The sequence below is a fragment of the Labrus bergylta genome, chromosome 5 (genome assembly GCF_963930695.1).
Source record: "Labrus bergylta chromosome 5, fLabBer1.1, whole genome shotgun sequence".
In the NCBI taxonomy this organism is placed as follows: Eukaryota; Metazoa; Chordata; class Actinopteri; order Labriformes; family Labridae; genus Labrus; species Labrus bergylta.
In genome coordinates, this window is record NC_089199.1 from 26733473 (window position 1) to 26751729 (window position 18257).

Below are 18257 nucleotides of genomic sequence, written 5' to 3' on the forward strand. Positions count from 1 at the left end.
GCATTATTGGTAACATGTTTGATGAAAGGTAATGTTACATTAACATTAAAGATCATGAAGATCATGTTTATTTAAAGTTATATATGATTGGGTACTTCCTTCATGAGCCTGAGAGTGGACAAAGATCATCTTGTTTGTCTTCATCATTCTTCATGGGAGACTGGGAGTCAGAAAAGTTTGACATCTGCACCACCAGAAACTGATTTAGACATTTTAAAACTGTATTCATAAATGTATTTTATTTCGATGAAAGCATAATCAAAGGGAAATTAAAGTAAGTGTGGTTTTTCTACTGCACTCTGATTCACACAGAAACATGTTTCTTTTTCCAACTTTCAATGAATTCCTGTGGCCTAGTTTCCAGTTATTTTAAGATTTTACTATCCAAACATGTGATAGACCCATGATGAAACATGAAACATCATGTTATCTAACTAATGAACTAATGCAGCTCAGCTCCACCAGCTACAAAGAGCCTCAATTCTACTAACGCATATATGCATCATTTATCATTATTATGTGATATAATAACATTGTGATGTAAAAATGTCATCCTCACTGGAATATATTGGTTAATTTATGATCTATTCTGTTTAATGTGTATTTGAGCCTTCTTGTCTGTGCTGCTGCAACGCCTGAATTTCCCCTCTGGGGATCAATAAAGTATTATCCTATCCTATTCAGCATGCTTTAAACTAACCTCACCTCAAATACATGGGAGTCTTTTTTTTTCTGTACAAATCCAGCTTAAGTAGTGACTCACAATGTTTTAACACAACATGTATGAAACCACTATCCTATTGAAAGTGTGATTGATTTAAGAAAGTGAAAAAGACACATTTGATAAATATATATATACATAACAGAAATAAAGTGTATTACTGCTAGTGGCTTTCTTTGCATTTCAATGTAGCACTTTTCTTTTTGTTAGAACTTCGTCTTGATATTTTAGAAATACATCATCGTTTTGAGCCTGTAAAGAATGAAACTTAGAAAATGTGTATATTCATTGCCGCTCTATAGAGTTATTTTTCAAAGTCAATACATTTCTGTTCTGGGCTGTAAGATACTTCAGATACTTATAAACGGTATTAGTTAACATACCAGTATGATTAGTGCAGATAGAAAGCATAAAAATGCTTCTCATCTGTGGTTGTTGCCACTTTAAACTTCAACTCCCCTTAAAAAGTCAGTGCTGCAGTTTTGCCACTTTGATCAAGAGAGTCTAGCTCCGCCTCTGCATGTCTATTTAAATATATTTTAACCCGACATGTTTCGGTTTTATTCAAAGTGTAAGCATGATAATTGTTAACTGTTGGGAGACACATTTATGGTCTGTAGACATAACAGCCATAAAAACTGTTGTGTTCCCACAACTTAAACAAGCTCAGTGTTATCACATGGAAATGACGCCACCAGAGGCTGAGAAGTTAAAAGTACTTGTACAATGTTTTAATGTTGCTTCTAGTTAAGTATTTCTTCCACCAGTTTTGCTCATGTCCTCATCCACGAGTGAAACTGATCTGAAGCCTGTCAGCTGTAGTGGGCGGTGCCTATGCTACATCAGCCAATCAGGGTCATGTCCGTCAATAAAGTGGCACTAAAGCGGACCGTCCTCAGTCTGAGTGACTCGTACAGTTGTGTTGACTTTCTCCGTTGGTAGTGTGTGTATTTATGAAGACGGAGCTCAATGAACAGCTTCCAGTCGCTCGGTATCTGTAGGTTTCAGGAGATCAGAGCGACATGAAGCTCCTGGACGAGCGGATCTGTTCGCTCTTTAAGCGCCACTGGCAGCACACTCTTACCTACTGGAGTGTGTTCTTCAGTTTCGGCATGTGTATCGCCTTCCTTGGTCCCACCATCCTGGACCTGAGGTGTCAGACTCAGTCCACGCTGCAGCAGATCACCTGGGTCTTCTTTTCTCAGCAGCTCTTCCTGCTGGTGGGCAGCAGCGTGGGAGGACTTTTCAAGAAGACGTGAGTGAGCTTGTTTGAGTTGGATGCTTTTAGACTATGACACAAGATCGTATCCAAAGGTAATGAAGTTAAGACTAAATATGCATGTGGTAAATGGGACGCTAGACTCCTACTTAATGTAGGCTAACTAATGTAACTTTTTTTTTCTAAATATTATATCATCCAACACATTACTCCATGATTGTCTTTAAGGCATACAAACTCAAGCTAATTTAGAAGTATTAAAGTTGTTTTAGTTTTCTTTTTTTTGAAAACATCAATTAGGACCCCATTCATTATAATAATAACAACAACAACAGTAATATTTATTTTTGGTTACTACTAGTCAAGCCTAGTTTGTGGCCAAATTGTTTCAGCACTAGAATTCTTCTCTACTCATTGAGTTTTAAAATGATGCAAAGTTTTTAAAGTAAAAATATTTTTGGGAAAATTAAGTTATTTTTTTTGTTATTTGAATGAATTTGATGCACAAAATGAAACAAAACATTTAGATAAGATAAAATAACCCTTTATTAATCGCTCTATGGGAGATTAAGGTTATAAAAAAAAGATAACCAGGAGGTAAAACTAAAGTGAATCAAACACAGATATCATTGCCTTTTATTATTTAAGTCATGGGAATACACTTGTTAAATTTAGCAATGTGGATCAGCAAGTGGTGCCCGCTTCATTTAACCTCTAGAATTTAGACCTGAGTATTTCAGGCATTAAGAAAATCAAATAACATTAGTACATACCAGGTAGAAATGTCAACATGTAACATCATTAATAAAGCACACATTGAGATAAAAAAAAAATAAAGACCATAATAGAGCTAAATAAGTACAATGAGTACAAACAATTCATCATCCCTACACAGTTTGGTTTGTGGAGGATCAATGTTCTTTGTGTGGGTGAGGTTCTGCTTGAGAATTTGGACACGCAACTCCAACATTTCTCAAACCCGGCTACAGCACAGCCCTTGATGTAAAAGAAATAATGTGAATAGAGTGACTGTGTCAATGTGAAGTATTTCATTGTCCATATTGAGATGTTTACCTACAGTTGCTTTATTCTTAATTTGACTGTCAAATCTGGGATATTCAAATAGCAGATGGATGTTTCAGGCCGTCCTTCACACATTGAGCAGCCTGTAGGCCTGGCATGCATGTGTGTGTTATTAGACTCTGAGGTGAAAAGAAACTGGTGTTTTCCATGCATGCAACACAATTGCAAAATAACTAGTGTCGTTCCTTTATCACAGAGAAGTTTTTTTTTTGATAAATGGATGGTTTCACAGACCATTTGTATCTGCCACCTGTAAGCCCTGTCAGTTAAATCATGATTGGACTTCAATTGTAACACACCTTTCTCAGAGTATTACAGTGTTTCACCCTACTGCTACTTTCCATTATACAAATGCATTTATACACTAATGACGCAGGCAGTCACAAGGTGAAAACCTGCCCGTCAGGAACTAATGTATTTCAGTCACACACACACACCTATGCCTTTAGAAGCAGTTTGGGGTTCAGTGTCTTGCCATAGGCCACTTCTACATTAAGACTACAGGAGCAGGTGATTCAACCAACGATCTTTCCAAAAGAATCAATAAGTAGATGAAGATAATTCACTATCAAAATTAATTATCTTGATCGTAAATATTAACAAGCCTATAAAATGATCATGCTAACATAAACATAAAAAAACAATGATAACATGACAATGAGCTCAATGTCAATAAACACAAAGTTCAGCCGAGGTCGTAGAGAATGTCATTACTTTAAGAGTAATTTCATAAATAAATAGAAATGTAAGCTGGCCCTTGGTGCAGCGTTGGGGAATCCTGATTCAATTTATAAAACTAAGGTGGGTTTGAATGTATGTAGGAAATGTCATGCTTAATGAAAAGTTGAGTTGATCCAGTCTAGATTTGAGACATTTCAGTGAATAAGTGAAAGTGTATTGACCTCATGATGGAACTAGAAAGAAAGGTCAGGGGATTGCCAGAGTCTGTAGGATTCTACTTCTTGGGATCATCGATGTAAATTCATGGAAATCCATGCGACAGTTGCAAAGATCTGGATCAAAGTGGGGCAAAGTCACAGCCTTGTCAATCTAATAGCAATGTCAGGAATCAAATCATATCAATGAACAATGGCCCTGTATACATGCGGCCCTGTTCTCTCTCCCCCTACCTGCAACACACTCTGGCTGTATCCAAATTGGCAAGTACAGATACTCAATCTTTCAGTAGTCAGTAGGCAGTACCTACTATCCGTGCTGCATACTGTTAGTACCTACTATTCAGTAGGCAGATATTTGTTCTTACTTCGTCTGATTCATTCAGTAAGGAAGTGGCGTCATTTACGTTACCCGAACCGGCTGCATTCACCCGTTTTTTAGTTTTAGTTTTAGTTTTTTTTTAGTTTATCTTTATTCAAGAAGAGTAATGCGCATATACAGTCAGGTAAACAAAAAACAATATCACAATGTAAATCAAGTAAAGGCAGATTGAATAACTAAATAACATACAGTAGCCTTCATAAAGAAAAGTACAAATGAAAGACAGTAATATACAGAATATAAAATAAACAATAAAGACACATTTAAATAGTGAAATCATTATTTAAATAGAGGGGGGAAAGGTTTTATAATAATGCAGACATTTGTTATATTTTCTGTTGTTAATTAAAAGTAGTGATTTCAGTCGGGACTTTAACTCTACATTAAAAATTGATTCAATTAATCCACGCTCGTTTGTTTTGATTTGAAGGCAGACGTGACGTGACGATTTACGTTTAATTTCGCAATGCATTGTGGGAGTTAAAATACAATTCATTTCCTGAAAGCACGCATCCGATCCATACTGCATGAAACCCGGAAGTTAGTATCCATACTTGAAATGTTCAGTATACTGAGGTGGACCCAAACAATGCATACTGAATGACCACAAAGTTCAGTATACTGAAACTCCATACTGAATAGTACGTACTGGCCAGCAACATGCTGAGGAGATTTTGTTCCCCATTTTTACTTTTCTCTATCTACTGTAGGTGTCTGTTTTTCTCACCTGGCATGTTGAGATTGTTTGGTTTTGTTGTGTTAGTTTGGGCTGGAGATCACTGTTCGTCCTTATCTTTTCTTCTCAGGCAGTTTCAGTGCCGGGAGCGAGACCCATTAAATGGTTGGCTTGGCAACTTCCCATCTTTCGTTTAAAACTGATTCAAAAGTGAAAGTTATCCTGAACTATTTGACCATGTTGATATACGTCTATCTTTCGAAAATATTTTAACAAGAAATGTGTCAATTTGTCTCACAATCACTCATGTAGATTTTCAATAGCTGTAGCGGCTAAAATGATTGTACAAGTGAGCAGTGCATTACAGTCACCAATGAAATGAACACGCAAACACAAATAAACTGGATTTCAAACTCAAACTCTCTTGTTAACATTACCATAAAGTACCATATTTACAATTTCTGCATGGAAATAAAAAAAAATGTGTTGAATGATATCTTTGCACAGATGGGATTTTACGCGACCCCTGCAAAACGATTTTGAGAAATGCTGCTACAATCATCATTTTCATCAACCTTTCAACACTTAAATGAACACATTTTCAAAATCATGAAACCAAATGATGTTTCTGACACGGTGACACTGTAACCATATATGAGCCTGTTGAAAATCGGTGAATAAGAGTTGATGGGGGCACTGACCCAGCATCACTCGCTTTTCAACCAGATATCTGTGTTGATATCTCAGTCATTGCTCACTGTGCTGTAGACTGTCTTTAAGTATGGTCCGACCAATATTGGATATTTGAGACCAATACAGTATGAGAGGAAGAAACCACAGATGAGTGGTGGATAAAATGCAGCTTGGGGGCATAAAGGGTGGAGGTCCAGACCACCATGTTCATTTTTGATGCTACATGTGCTGCAGACGGTGTCGAGAGTATTGGCAACTGTGACTCAGAGTGTCCTCTGGATAAGCACTACAGTAATGTATTCTAAACTGGTTCAAATAATAGTATAAATGTTTATTAAGAAAGTGTGAGTTCAGTGTGGTTAATTTATTCATGTTTAGAAACTTGTGATTACTGCCAGAACTGATTTGAGCCGCTCTACGTATATTTCTTTTTGCCTCTTAATGACAAGCCCTTTAAGAAATGTCTCCTGAACAAAATAAAAGTATTCTGGAAAAAGGTTAAACATATATTGTGGAAAGTTGGCAGGAAAGAATGAGAGTACCAGGTGAAGATAATTTGTGCAGCTGCTGGAGGGCTGTGATAAAGCCACTGGGTAAATAAAAGCCAGTGGAGCAGCAAACCATCAAGGTGACTTAACTCAAACAACAAAACACTGTGGCAAGGTCTGAGTAATGGTACAAGTATGAGGAATATGTCCGAGTCTTTCAAACTAAAACTCTGCCTTTAATTCTTAATATAGAATGAGTCACTGTATTATATCTTTAATTCATTGTCTGTCCTTAATCATGTGGGTGTCGTCTTTTTCTTTGTCTTCTGCAGACTCCTGTCCTCCCTGTCAGCACTCCTCTGCTGCACTTTCGTCATCTCTCTGGTGTTTGCTGTCATACCACTATGTAACCATGTAGCGCTGTTATCCGTCGCCATGGCAATTGCTGGTCAATCAATGGGAGTGATTGACAACATCGCCAACAGGCAGCTGGTGAAGCTGTACCAGAAAGACTCTGCCACCTTCCTGCAGGTCAGAGTGTGTGTATGTGCTTGAGTGTGTATGTGTGTGTGTGTATTCATACATGAGTGTGTGCTTTAGAGCAGTGATTTAACTCCTGTATGAGAAATCGTGACTAAAATTTCTGATGCATTTCAACCAATCACATTTATTTAATGAACAATAATGAAGTTTGGACCTCAAGTTGTTCAAAACATTAACAGGCAGAAGAGACCGATCAAAACTAACATGTTTAAAAATGCGCCTCATACCTAAAAGAGTACTGGGTGTTCGTGTGCACATTACACGATTACGACTTTTCTCAAACTTGGAGAGAAAATTAGTAATCAAGGCAACATGCAAGGAAAAAGTAATTATGCAGTATGTTCAGGGTTTTAATGTTCATGTCTCCTCCCAGGCTCTGCATTTCTTCATAGGCCTGGGAGCTCTGGTTACGCCCCTTGTCGCTGATCCTTTCCTCGCGGAGGACTCCTGCGTTCTTGGTGTTAACTCGACCGCCAACTCTTCGTCCTCTTCTACCTCTGACCTTGAGCACCTCCGGAGCAGAATGGCCGGGCAGGTAGCAGCGCTTCCAAATATCTTCCAGTATCCTCTGCACACAGAGGGCCTAGTCATCACCAGGGTCGCGTACGCCTTCTGGATCATGGCCCTCATCAATGTGAGTTCATGTCGTTATTAATGTTTTTTATTTATAGTGTTAAAATAAGATTTAGAAACAAGGGGCACTATTTTGATGGTGTGCAGCGTGCCTTGATTTGGGGTGTTTCCAACTACATTTTGTTGTAGTAGCGGCACACAATTTAGACGTTAAGCGAGGTGCAGGACGCAAAGAGGCTGTATAAGTCTTTGTTTTGGAGTAACATGAATCAGTGCCAGCTCTCGTTCCCTTTAAGAGCCAGCTCCAAAAAAGCCTCTTTATGAGCGTGTTTGTCTGTGTCCCTACAGCTCCCTGTGCCTGCAGCAGTGCTCACATTGATGTACCACGAAAGACTGCTGTCTTGCTCTAGCAAGAGTCAACATCTGCTGGACAAAAACTCTCAGACCAGCAAAAGTCACAGTGGGGAGAGTGAAAGTCACACTGTGGACAGTGAGGAAGGTAAAGCTGGAAGTGAAAGCATGTGTTATGAACTCTCGATACCTATAAAATGTCAGACCTCTCAGTGTCCTTGTCTCTTCAGGCCATGGGAGTTTGTTTTGCTGTTGTGACGCTGCCAGAGTCAGAGGTCATCCAGCTACTTTCTTCATCATCCACGCTCTGGGTGGGGCCATCCTCTTCATCACTGACGGGATTATAGTGAGAATTCCTGCTCACACTACAAATATACACACAAACATCGAACATTTGACTCTCTGCAAGAGGGGTTTTCAAACTATGAGGGGTTGGGTGAAGGTTATAATGGTAGGAGGGCTTCAAGGATGAGAGCTGAGGTGATGATGAGGAGGTCAAATAGACAGATGGATGCCAGTGTGTTAAAAAACAAAACAATGTTACCAGGTTTTTTCTAGGAATTCATTTCCCTGTGTTCAGACTAGTCGACTAGTCTAAAGTTAAGAAAACACTCAGTAAACAGTCGAAACTGAGCACAATGTACTTGACACAGATTAACACGGGATTGTGGGTAAATGATGGAAGATTGGTTTGCAGACTGTGGCTAACATTAGCAGCGCTAGTGCTACCTGCTGAATATGCCAGTTTAACCTGACACAGCATAAGCAAATAAGATGCTACAAGAGGATACAAGATGCCATCTGTCCACTGTGCGGTTTTACATCCAGATAAGTAAAGCATTATGGCCGTAGCAATTAACCGGAGCTACAGGCGCGGCTAGCGGGCGCCTGCCTTACAGCGTACATGCTACATTTCACACATTTAGGGCCGGAATTCATAAAATTAATAATTAATCATTTGATTCACCGGCTAGTCATTTTGGTGCAGACTAGCGTGTGCGAAGACTTAAATAATTTAGTGAGCAATTTGTGCTCATCCCTGATTTTTACCAGCTGAATTGGCATGTTAACTGGAATGAAAGTAGGTGAGGTTACAGTCGTGGCTGTGACACACAGCTTATGGAGGCAATTGGATGGCTTGAACATGGCTTGATAACTGCAATTAGCATCAATTGCAGGTCATATTTTGGTCAAATCTGAACAAACAGACATGCTACTTCCCTAAATTTAGTTTTGAAAGCTTAGAAAAGAAGCACTCTTTATAACTTCACATATTACCTTTGAGTTCTCACTTTTTTAGTTTCAGTATCTCAGTAATTACGAGATTGCTGTCTGTGAATCTATAGATACACTGCAAACAGGAACTGATAATAGCTGATATGGCAACGTTTTTATGGTGCCAATTGCAGAGAGATCCAAATATCATATTCTCTGCCCTGTGATAATCTCCTTTTGTGTTTGTTGTCACGCAGGGCTCCTACTCTGGCTTCGTCTACACCTACGCGGTGTCCCCTCCTCTGCTGATGGGTCACAAGACTGCAGGATGTCTGGACAGTGTATTTTGGGCAGCCATCACTTTGGGAAGACTGGCTTTCATTTACCTGTCCTGCAAATTCACAGCATCCATTCTGCTCACTGTTAGTCTGGTAAGAACACATACATAAAAGAAGAAGGAACAAACCACCCTAACCATAAAGTACATCCTTTTTGACATCTCAAGATATTTAAATAGATACTTGTGGGTAACACAAGGCTATAATTTCATATAACAGACAATAGAGCAGATGTCATATGAGTTACAATCAAATATTTGACCAGGGAACACACATGACTTCATCTGGTGGTGTCATTCCGAGGAGGATTAAATATGCACACAGACAACAGGATCTTAAAGCCAGCTGCTTTGTCATGCTCAACCTTTTATTTCTGCACTTACAAACAAAAGAAAATCTTACTGTGCTGAAATATGCTGAAAATGTTTATGTCAAACCAAAAACATGCATATTTTTTTGTGTGCCTTTAATGGAGAGATAGGACAGTGGATAGAGTCAGAAATCAGCAAGAGAGAGAGAGAGTGGGGGGATGACATGCGGGAAAGGAGCCACGGGCTGGATTTTGACCTGGGCTGCCCGCTTGAAAGACTAACTAACTGCTGCACCACCAGCACCCCCCAAAAACATATTTATAGGAAAGAAACTCGATATTTAATAACGTCTTGTGTCTTTTTACAAAGAGATGAAGCTTTAACGTGTTCTTGAAGCTGCATAATTATTTTTTTTCCCCATATGTGGGCATGGAAACAAACTGGAAATACAACATCTAAATGTGTATCACCTCTGAAAGTTAATATAATCATCCTTGAGCAAATAGTTGACCTGTTCTGTTCCGTGGGAAAATTACCTGACCACTCAGCTGCTTGATCCTTCAGTAAGTTCATCATGTAAACACTAACTTTGTTTGTCTGCAGCTTAATGCTGGATACAAAACTTAAAATAGGTTTGTTTCTGTTTATTTGCTCAAAAACAGCTGCTTGCTGCTGCCAGAAACATGCCTGATGAGAGTGGAGGTTGTAGGTTACCTGAAAAACCTGTTTATTATTTAAGACACATTATCAATTATAATAAAATAACACATACAGTATCTCACAAAAGTGAGTACACCCCTCACATAAATATTGTATTATATCTTTTCATGGAACAACACTGAAGAAATTACACTTTGCTACGATGTAAAGTCGTCAGTGTACAGCTTGTATAACACTGTAAATTTACTGTCCTCTCAAAATAACTCAACCCACAGACAGTAATGTCTAAAACGCAGGCAACAGAAGTGAGTACACCCCTAAGTGAAAATGTCCAAATTGGGCCCAATAAGCCATTTTCCCTCCCCGGTGTCATGTGACTCATTAGTTTTACAAGGTCTCAGTTGTGAATAGGGAGCAGGTCTGTTACATTTGGTGTTATCACTCTCTCACTCTCATACTGGTCACTGGAAGTTCAAGAACTCTCTGAGGATCTGAAAAAAAGGAATTGTTGCTCTATATAAAGATGGCCTAGGCTATAAGAAGATTGCCAACACCCTGAAACTGAGCTGCAGCACGGTGGCTAAGACCATACAGCGGTTTAACAGGACAGGTTCCACTCAGAACAGGCCTCGCCATGGTGGACCTCAGATGTTGAGTGCACGTGCTCAGCGTCATATCCAGAGGTTGTCTTTGGAAAATAGACGTATGAGTGCTGCCAGCATTGCTGCAGAGGTTGAAGGGGTGGGGGGGTGGTCAGTCTGTCAGTGCTCAGACCATACGGCACACACTGCATGAAATTGGTCTGCATGGCTGTCGTCCCAGAAGGAAGCCTCTTCTAAAGATGATGCACAAAAAAGCCCGCATACAGTTTGCTGAAGACAAGCAGACTGAGGACATGGATTACTTGAACCATGTCCTGGTGGTGGGAGTGTCATGGTCTGGGGTTGCATGAGTGCTGCCGGCACTGGGGGAGCTACAGTTCATTGAGGGAACCATGAATGCCAACATGTACTGTGACATACTGAAGCAGAGCATGATCCCCCTCCCTTCAGAAACTGGGCCGCAGGGCAGTATTCCAACATGATAACGACCCCAAACACACCTCCAAGACGACCACTGCCTTGCTGAAGAAGCTGAGGGGAAAGGTGATGGGACTGGCCAAGCACGTCTCCAGACCTAAACCCTATTGAGCATCTGTGGCGCGTCCTCAAACGGAAGGTGGAGGGGCGCAAGGTCTCTGACATCCACCAGCTCCGTGATGTCGTCATGGAGGAGCGGAAGAGGATTCCAGCGGCAACCTGTGAAGCTCTGGTGAACTCCATGCCCAAGAGGCTTAAGGCAGTGCTGGAAAATAATGGTGGCCACACAAAATAATGACACTTTGGGCACAATTTGGACATTTTAACTTAGGGGTACTCACTTTTGTTGCATGCGTTTTAGACATTAATGGCTTTGTGTTGAGTTATTTTGAGAGGACAGTAAATTTACAGTGTTATACAAGCTGTACACTGACGACTTTACATCGTAGCAAAGTGTAATTTCTTCAGTGTTGTCCCATGAAAAGATATAATACAATATTTACAGAAATGTGAGGGGTGTACTCACTTTTGTGAGATACTGTATGTTTATAGAAAATGTTTAAGAAATCAAGGACCCATCATGTCAGTGAATATCAGCACCAACTTTTGCACAGATCTGCCCTCTAGTGGAATATAAGGTGAACAATGTGAAGCAACAGATGTGCCTAGAATCATTAGAGATGATTTATTTTAAGGTTTTGACTCTGGGTCTACTGTAAATTCAGTCTTAAATTAATGACTACATTTGTTTGTCTGATATGTTAAATGTCAGGGCTTTATTTGTCTCCAAAAAGTATGACACAAATGTGTGATTAGAGAACAACAATGATTTATTTGCAGAAGAAGCCATGGTCATTTTGTACTTGAACCACAAATAACCTCTAGTTCATTTTAACTGAATTATTCTTGCCCCCACTCCTCATAGCGTGTAATACAACAGATAGCCAGGCTTAATCTTAACAAACCTGAATGAAAGACTTGTTTATTTAAGGACACTCCACCAATATATAACTTCCTTACTTGTATAAATAAATTAATATAAAGTATCTTCTCGATGAAGGTGTAGCTTAAAATTACCTGAACTGTATTTATTTAGCGCTTTGCTTCTGAATAATCCAAGTCCTTTACAGTACATGTGTCATTCATCACACACACATTCAAACACTGCTGCAGAGGTCTGCTTTGCATATAGCAGTACTAATCTAAGCACATTCAAAAACATTCATGTCCATTGCTTTATTAAAAAAATGCAATATTGTTAGTGCTGTTTATGAGTAGGGTTGTAAGTATCAAATGGTTTGCCGTGTTTGGATCTGGTCCTGACCGGTTAGGTTTCTGGTTCTGCTCTCAGGTTTTAACCCCCCCTTGTGTGCATTTTGAGGAAGTAGTTCTTTGTGGTTGCATCTCACACTGAAGATAACTGGCACCTTTCTGTGTGGAGGTTTGCATCAACGGTTTTCCTCCTGCGTTATGCAAGTTCAATGCATGCTCTTGCTATAGCCCTTTTTTTTCCCCCAGTATAATAGAATGAATGTGCAGAAGTTTGCTGGGGTTGTTCTTTGAAATCAAATGACGTGCTTTTATATTGTGTGTGCTTTGCAACTATACAGAGGTCTTCTAGGGTTTTCATGTTGTCCTAATTGCATTCAATAACACAAAGAAACACTGTGCATGTTGAGGAAAAAACGTGGATAATAAACAACAAAGAGCTGGTGAGCTAGTTCTCCACAGCTTTCTGACTGTGTTCACATAGGTGTCCTTCAACACAGCACCACATCTGTGAGTGTAATTGAAACTTTGTAGGGAGTCATTGCTTTAAGATGTTTTATGTGTATATACTTTCATCATTGACATTTCGGATAAGGAAAACCCTAGAAGAAGAGCCTTGAAGACAGATCAGTTTACGGCAGCCTTGAAGCTAACCACGCAATTTAGGGTAAATAAATTAAATAAAAAAGCTCAATATTTTAGAAAGTGTAACTTTACAGTAAACATGCTCATTCAGAGGTCATATCTTATAGACCAAACATGCTATCTGAGCTTTAGCTGAACCTATCCTTGTTGTGACTCAGCAAACAGGACCTGTGTCACATGGAGCTCTTTTTTAAACCTGCATTCCAGACTGCAAATAAACCAATCCTGTTCTACATGACAGAGGGAACTGCTCTATCTGGATTAAGTGTGTTTACTCTTCCATTCAGGGCCTCTGTTCTCTCTGTCTCAGAGCCGAAATAGCTCAGTTGGGAGAGCGTTAGACTGAAGATCTAAAGGTCCCTGGTTCGATCCCGGGTTTCGGCAGTGCTGTGTTTTTGGAAATACACCTACCATTCACAGGTTAAGCTACTCACCTACAGCTTGTCCTGTTTAAGCTTCTCCATGAATCAGATATTCACTTGTGTTCATAAAAGTCTGGGTGTTCAATGTCTGTTTGCCAACACTGGTCCTCCATGTTACCACGCTGTGTCTTTGTGTTGCACTTTTAATATCTTGCATGATGAAACATTCCCTTTGCCTCCAGAACTGCTGACTCATAGCAGCTTTTTAAGGGTCTCACTGTACAGAGTTTGTGGTACATAAAAAAACAGATTCAGTAATGCATTCATCATGTTCTCCTGTGTTGATTCACTCAAAGTACGAGTTAAAAGCTAAATACTAAAGACAATACCACCTCATGGAGAGCACACTATTTACCTGCATGGGCAAATTGCATAGCCCACCCAGTCATGCTAATGCTGTCGTCTACAGTCAGTTATAGTTGAGAGGTGGTAGTTTGAAAAGCAGAAAGGATTTCAAGGTCTGTCAATTGATCATTACGCTTTTAGTTTTAAAAAAGTAGAGTCAGTTACGAAGCTCTAAGTAAAGGCATGAAGAGCCCAAAAAAGAAACCTTTAAAAATAAAAAGGTCCCAGGTTTGATCAGTTGTGATTGTATAATAGCGAAAAATAATAAAAACTCTACGAGGGAGTTCTGGCCAATAGAGGTTTCATATAAATATATATTAATATATGAATAATTTCAAACATGAAGCTTACTCAGAAATTGACTTAACAGTGAATCAGTATTTCTCAGTGAGTGTTCAGAGGTCAAAGAATCTTGAATCCTGTTTTGATAATCTTCTTTGCTTATCATTCTTAACTAGTTTGAGGTGACTCTGTTGCTCATACCAAGACGAATAAGCCAAATTCTATAAAGTACAAAAACAGTTGTTTCAAGAAATGACTAAATATGCAGATGAATTATGATCTTAAAGAATATTTGGTCTCGCCGTGCAGGGAGTATTGTCTGTTATATGAAGCTTCATGTTTGTTCATGCAGGACAAGTCACACACCGCAGCTGAGGTCAGCTGACAGCCTGCTGATTGAATCATTGTTTTTAATGATGCACAAACCAATCCCAGCCTGTAACCAGGCAGTCCATTGAAATACGACTTCCTTCTCACTGATTCCTGCAACACTAATGCCGCTCACACTGCGCTGCTGCAGGCGAAGCTTTGCCTCCACCACCACCACCACCAGCACCACCACCACCACCCCCTCCTCCTTTCTAGAATAAACCTTTTGGTGCACCCTCACACGGAGAGTTTAGCATTATGCTCTGTGGAAAGCTGTGGCATGCTGCTCAGCTTAGCCATGGAGCATCTTCATAGCAGAGCCATCAGGGATCCTGACTGAACTAAAAGGTTTTTCATGTGTTTGTTTTTGTTTGGGCAGAGAGTTTTGCACTGTGTGCAGATGCTTAAATCAAAAGTGTCAAAAATGATGTTTGTCTCATGTAGTTTGGTTTGTTATTCAACACATTTGTAATACTCTGCACAGCATGGTTTGTTGGGTTTCTGTTAAGCCCTGGTCCTCCTAACGCTGTGTGCCTGTGTGTGTCTCTGTGTGTGTGTTAGGGGGGGCTCATACTGGTGCAGTGTCTGTTGTTGATCTTCTACACCAGCTCTGTGTTCCTCTTCATCGGTACCTGTGTGTTGGGGCTGTGCATCAGCAGTGTGTTTCCCTCCATGCTGGCCTTTACAGAGGACATACTGGACTACAAAGGTAATCTAGCACACACACTGAGTCATACACAGACACAAACGCTCAGCATCAACGAATCCTAGAAGTCTCATACTGTGTGAGAGACCAAAAAAGACATATTTTCATCATCTTAAATCACATTAATGAAAAGAAACAGAGTACACACAGACATTAAACCAAATATTCAAACACAAAAAAAAAGTGTGGGCATATTGTTTATTGTAAAAAATACCTGAAAAACACACAGTCAGAGGAAAGGAAGGAAATGGTAATAATAATAATTATTTTTTATTTTTATAGAGGACTTTTTCTAAATTCAATTTAAAAAATTGCTTTACCAGAAAAAAACAGCAAAAAAGTCAAGGCAAGCCAACAAAGACAAAAAAAAAAAAAAAAAAGTAGAATTAGTAGAGCCTGTAAAATGATGAGGTCAAGTGTAATGATGAAAAGCTAACATAAATCATAAAAGATTTAAAAGTGGTCACTGAGTCTGCTGACTTGATCTCCTTGGGCAGCTTGTTCCAGAGCTCAGGCGTTTGAACTGTGAATGCTCTGTTACCCCAATTTTCAGACCGAATAAAAGACCTCCGTCTGAGGATGTCAGGCTGCGTACTGGCTCATGTGGGACCAAAAGGTCAGATTGGTAGCAAGGGGAGAGGACGTAAAGGTCAGCAGTAAGGTCTTACAATAGGTAGGATAAAAGAAATCATATTTGGCAAAGATGGTAAAAACAAAAGAAATAAGAACATGTTCGTCCTGGATGTAGTAACAATCCTCAAATAAGTATTTACTTGTTTTTTTAATGAATTATACATTTTTTTAATCTTCAGTTTATATGGATTTTCCTTTTTATCCCCTTTGCTAAAGGTTGTGCCACAACTGTCCTGGTGACGTGTGCTAGCACAGGAGAGATGGCGCTGCAGCTGCTCGTTGGATCTGTAAGAAATATTTTCATAACTGTCTTTGAATACAAACTTTATTCACTAGAATTATTTAATTTACAACAGCTTCTATATTCAGTGTTTATTCATGATTTTTTTTCACGATTATTTCTGCATGTTTTTTTTGTTTCTTTTGACATGCTAATGTTTGCTGCTCCATTCTTTTTGGAACTAACTTCCCCCTTTATTGACAGATCTGAAGTAGTTATAATAAGAAAAGACTTCACTGATTCATTGTAATGGCTTCCCTGCAGCAGCACATTAGTGTGAGGAAGGATAGCTGTGGCTGCTCACTGTGTCTGAAGGACTAAAGCGTCAAGTAAACACTGTCTTAATAAACCTGTTCTGATGCTGCGCTGCTTTCCAGGGTCAGCTGCAGAGTTGTATAAGATTATTAACCCAGTTTGTGAATGTTTCTCCTCCCACAGGTGATCAACAGTCAGGGCAGTTACTCTTTCCTGGTGTGTTGTACGGGAGCATCCTTTATCGCCTTCTTCCTGTTCTTGCTGTTCCTCTACACGCATCACCGCCACAGAAACTTTCACAAAGGTAAGCACCTATCAGGCCGACTCATGGAGAGAGAGAATGAAATTTTAATAACACGGACTTTAGAGAAAAAAAAAAAAAAACAGGAAACGGAAATCGATGTAATGTTACTTAATTTGAATAGAGAATAAGGCGGTGGTGGACACAAAAATAGCAGAAAGCAAAGCAGGTGGAGGAGCAGTTGATGGCTAAGCAGTAACACAACCAAAAACCTGCCAGTGGAAACAAAACAGAAAACCAGAACTTGGCATTGGTTTATGACGCAAGCATGCATTCTTTATAATAACCAGCAGAGGGCGCCTTCAGTGGTGAAAAAAAGTTAACATTTTCCTAATGTGTTTTTAGTCTCTAGTATATACTGCATGATGTTAATATTTTTAAATTCTGGTACCAAGGCTATGCTTTAGGGAAGTGGTTCTCAATTGGTCTAGCCTCAGGACACACCAACAACTCCTCTATGAATAATCATTTTTTATTGAATGAAAAATAATGCCATTTGGATCCCACACATTCCAAACCATGGGACAGAACAAAGACGTGAAACAAAACAAACTTTTGTTTTTCAAGCGCATATTCGCGACACAATGAAAACAGCTCTGAGACCCACTTTTGGGTCCCAACCCACCAGTTGAGAAGCACCGCTTTAGGGCATATCATCCTGTGGCTAAGTGGCTACCAGGGTCAATGTGTTGAGAGGCAAAAAGATGTATCCAACTTGTTTTCCAAATATGGACCTGCTTAACTCCGGCTTGAAAAACAAAGATGTTGAAGGGAGGAATTCAGTATCTAAGTCTTTATAATGGTGATGCATGAGGCGATAGGTTACATCACTATGGCTATACCCACTTCTTATAAAACACAAGAGACCACTGCCAAAATACGTTTTTTCTCTGGTTCTACTTTTTTTGATCATAAAAACACCTTCTCCCATCTTCTAAATAAAATATCCTTATTTAGGGCAGAGGTGTGAATGGTTAAATGGACTTGAGCTTGTATAGCACTTTTCTAGTCTAGTGGCACCTAGTGGATCACTCTTGTATTTTAAATGATCAACACTTTTTACCTTTCAGATTGGTCTAAATACACAGAAATGGAAGAGAAGCCAAAGACTGGAGGCTCCTGATCTGAGGATCCATAAGAGACTGGGGGAAAGATCATGAGTGACCTCAGGCTCCAGCTGAAGACGGGGAAAAGGGAGCATGGGAACAATAACCGTGACACACGCACTTCCTCCTAGTGTCCGAACCGAACAGGAACTCCCTCCTTGTGTCCGAACATTCAGAAGCCTTCTGATCAAGCAGGTCACTGGATGACCATTACTTGAATTGATAAATTCTCTGCTGCAGCTTGATTTGAAAGACAATTTAATGATTACCTATTAGCTTTAAGTGGGACTGTAAATGAACTGTTGAAGTATGACTCTTCGCAGCCTATGAAAGGGCTACTTTTGTGATTTTCTGACGGTAGAATGAAGCTGTTGGACACACTGTAAATAACAAATGATGTACTGGCAGCACACAAA

General features: G+C 39.6%; 1 protein-coding gene and 1 non-coding gene across 2 annotated transcripts; both read left to right on the forward strand.

Annotated features, from left to right (window-relative positions):
* The first annotated feature begins 1628 nt into the window (after positions 1-1628).
* Positions 1629-18257, forward strand: mfsd4aa (major facilitator superfamily domain containing 4Aa). The gene is made up of 10 exons (XM_020632710.3): positions 1629-1976; positions 6491-6689; positions 7075-7335; positions 7623-7773; positions 7856-7971; positions 9098-9271; positions 15122-15269; positions 16116-16186; positions 16618-16738; positions 17806-18257. Exons 1-10 carry the CDS (start codon positions 1744-1746, stop codon positions 17856-17858), a joined length of 1527 nt encoding a protein of 508 aa, XP_020488366.1. The 5' UTR covers positions 1629-1743; the 3' UTR covers positions 17859-18257.
* trnaf-gaa (transfer RNA phenylalanine (anticodon GAA)) lies at positions 13454-13526 on the forward strand. The gene has a single exon. It is a non-coding gene; the product is annotated as a tRNA-Phe (tRNA).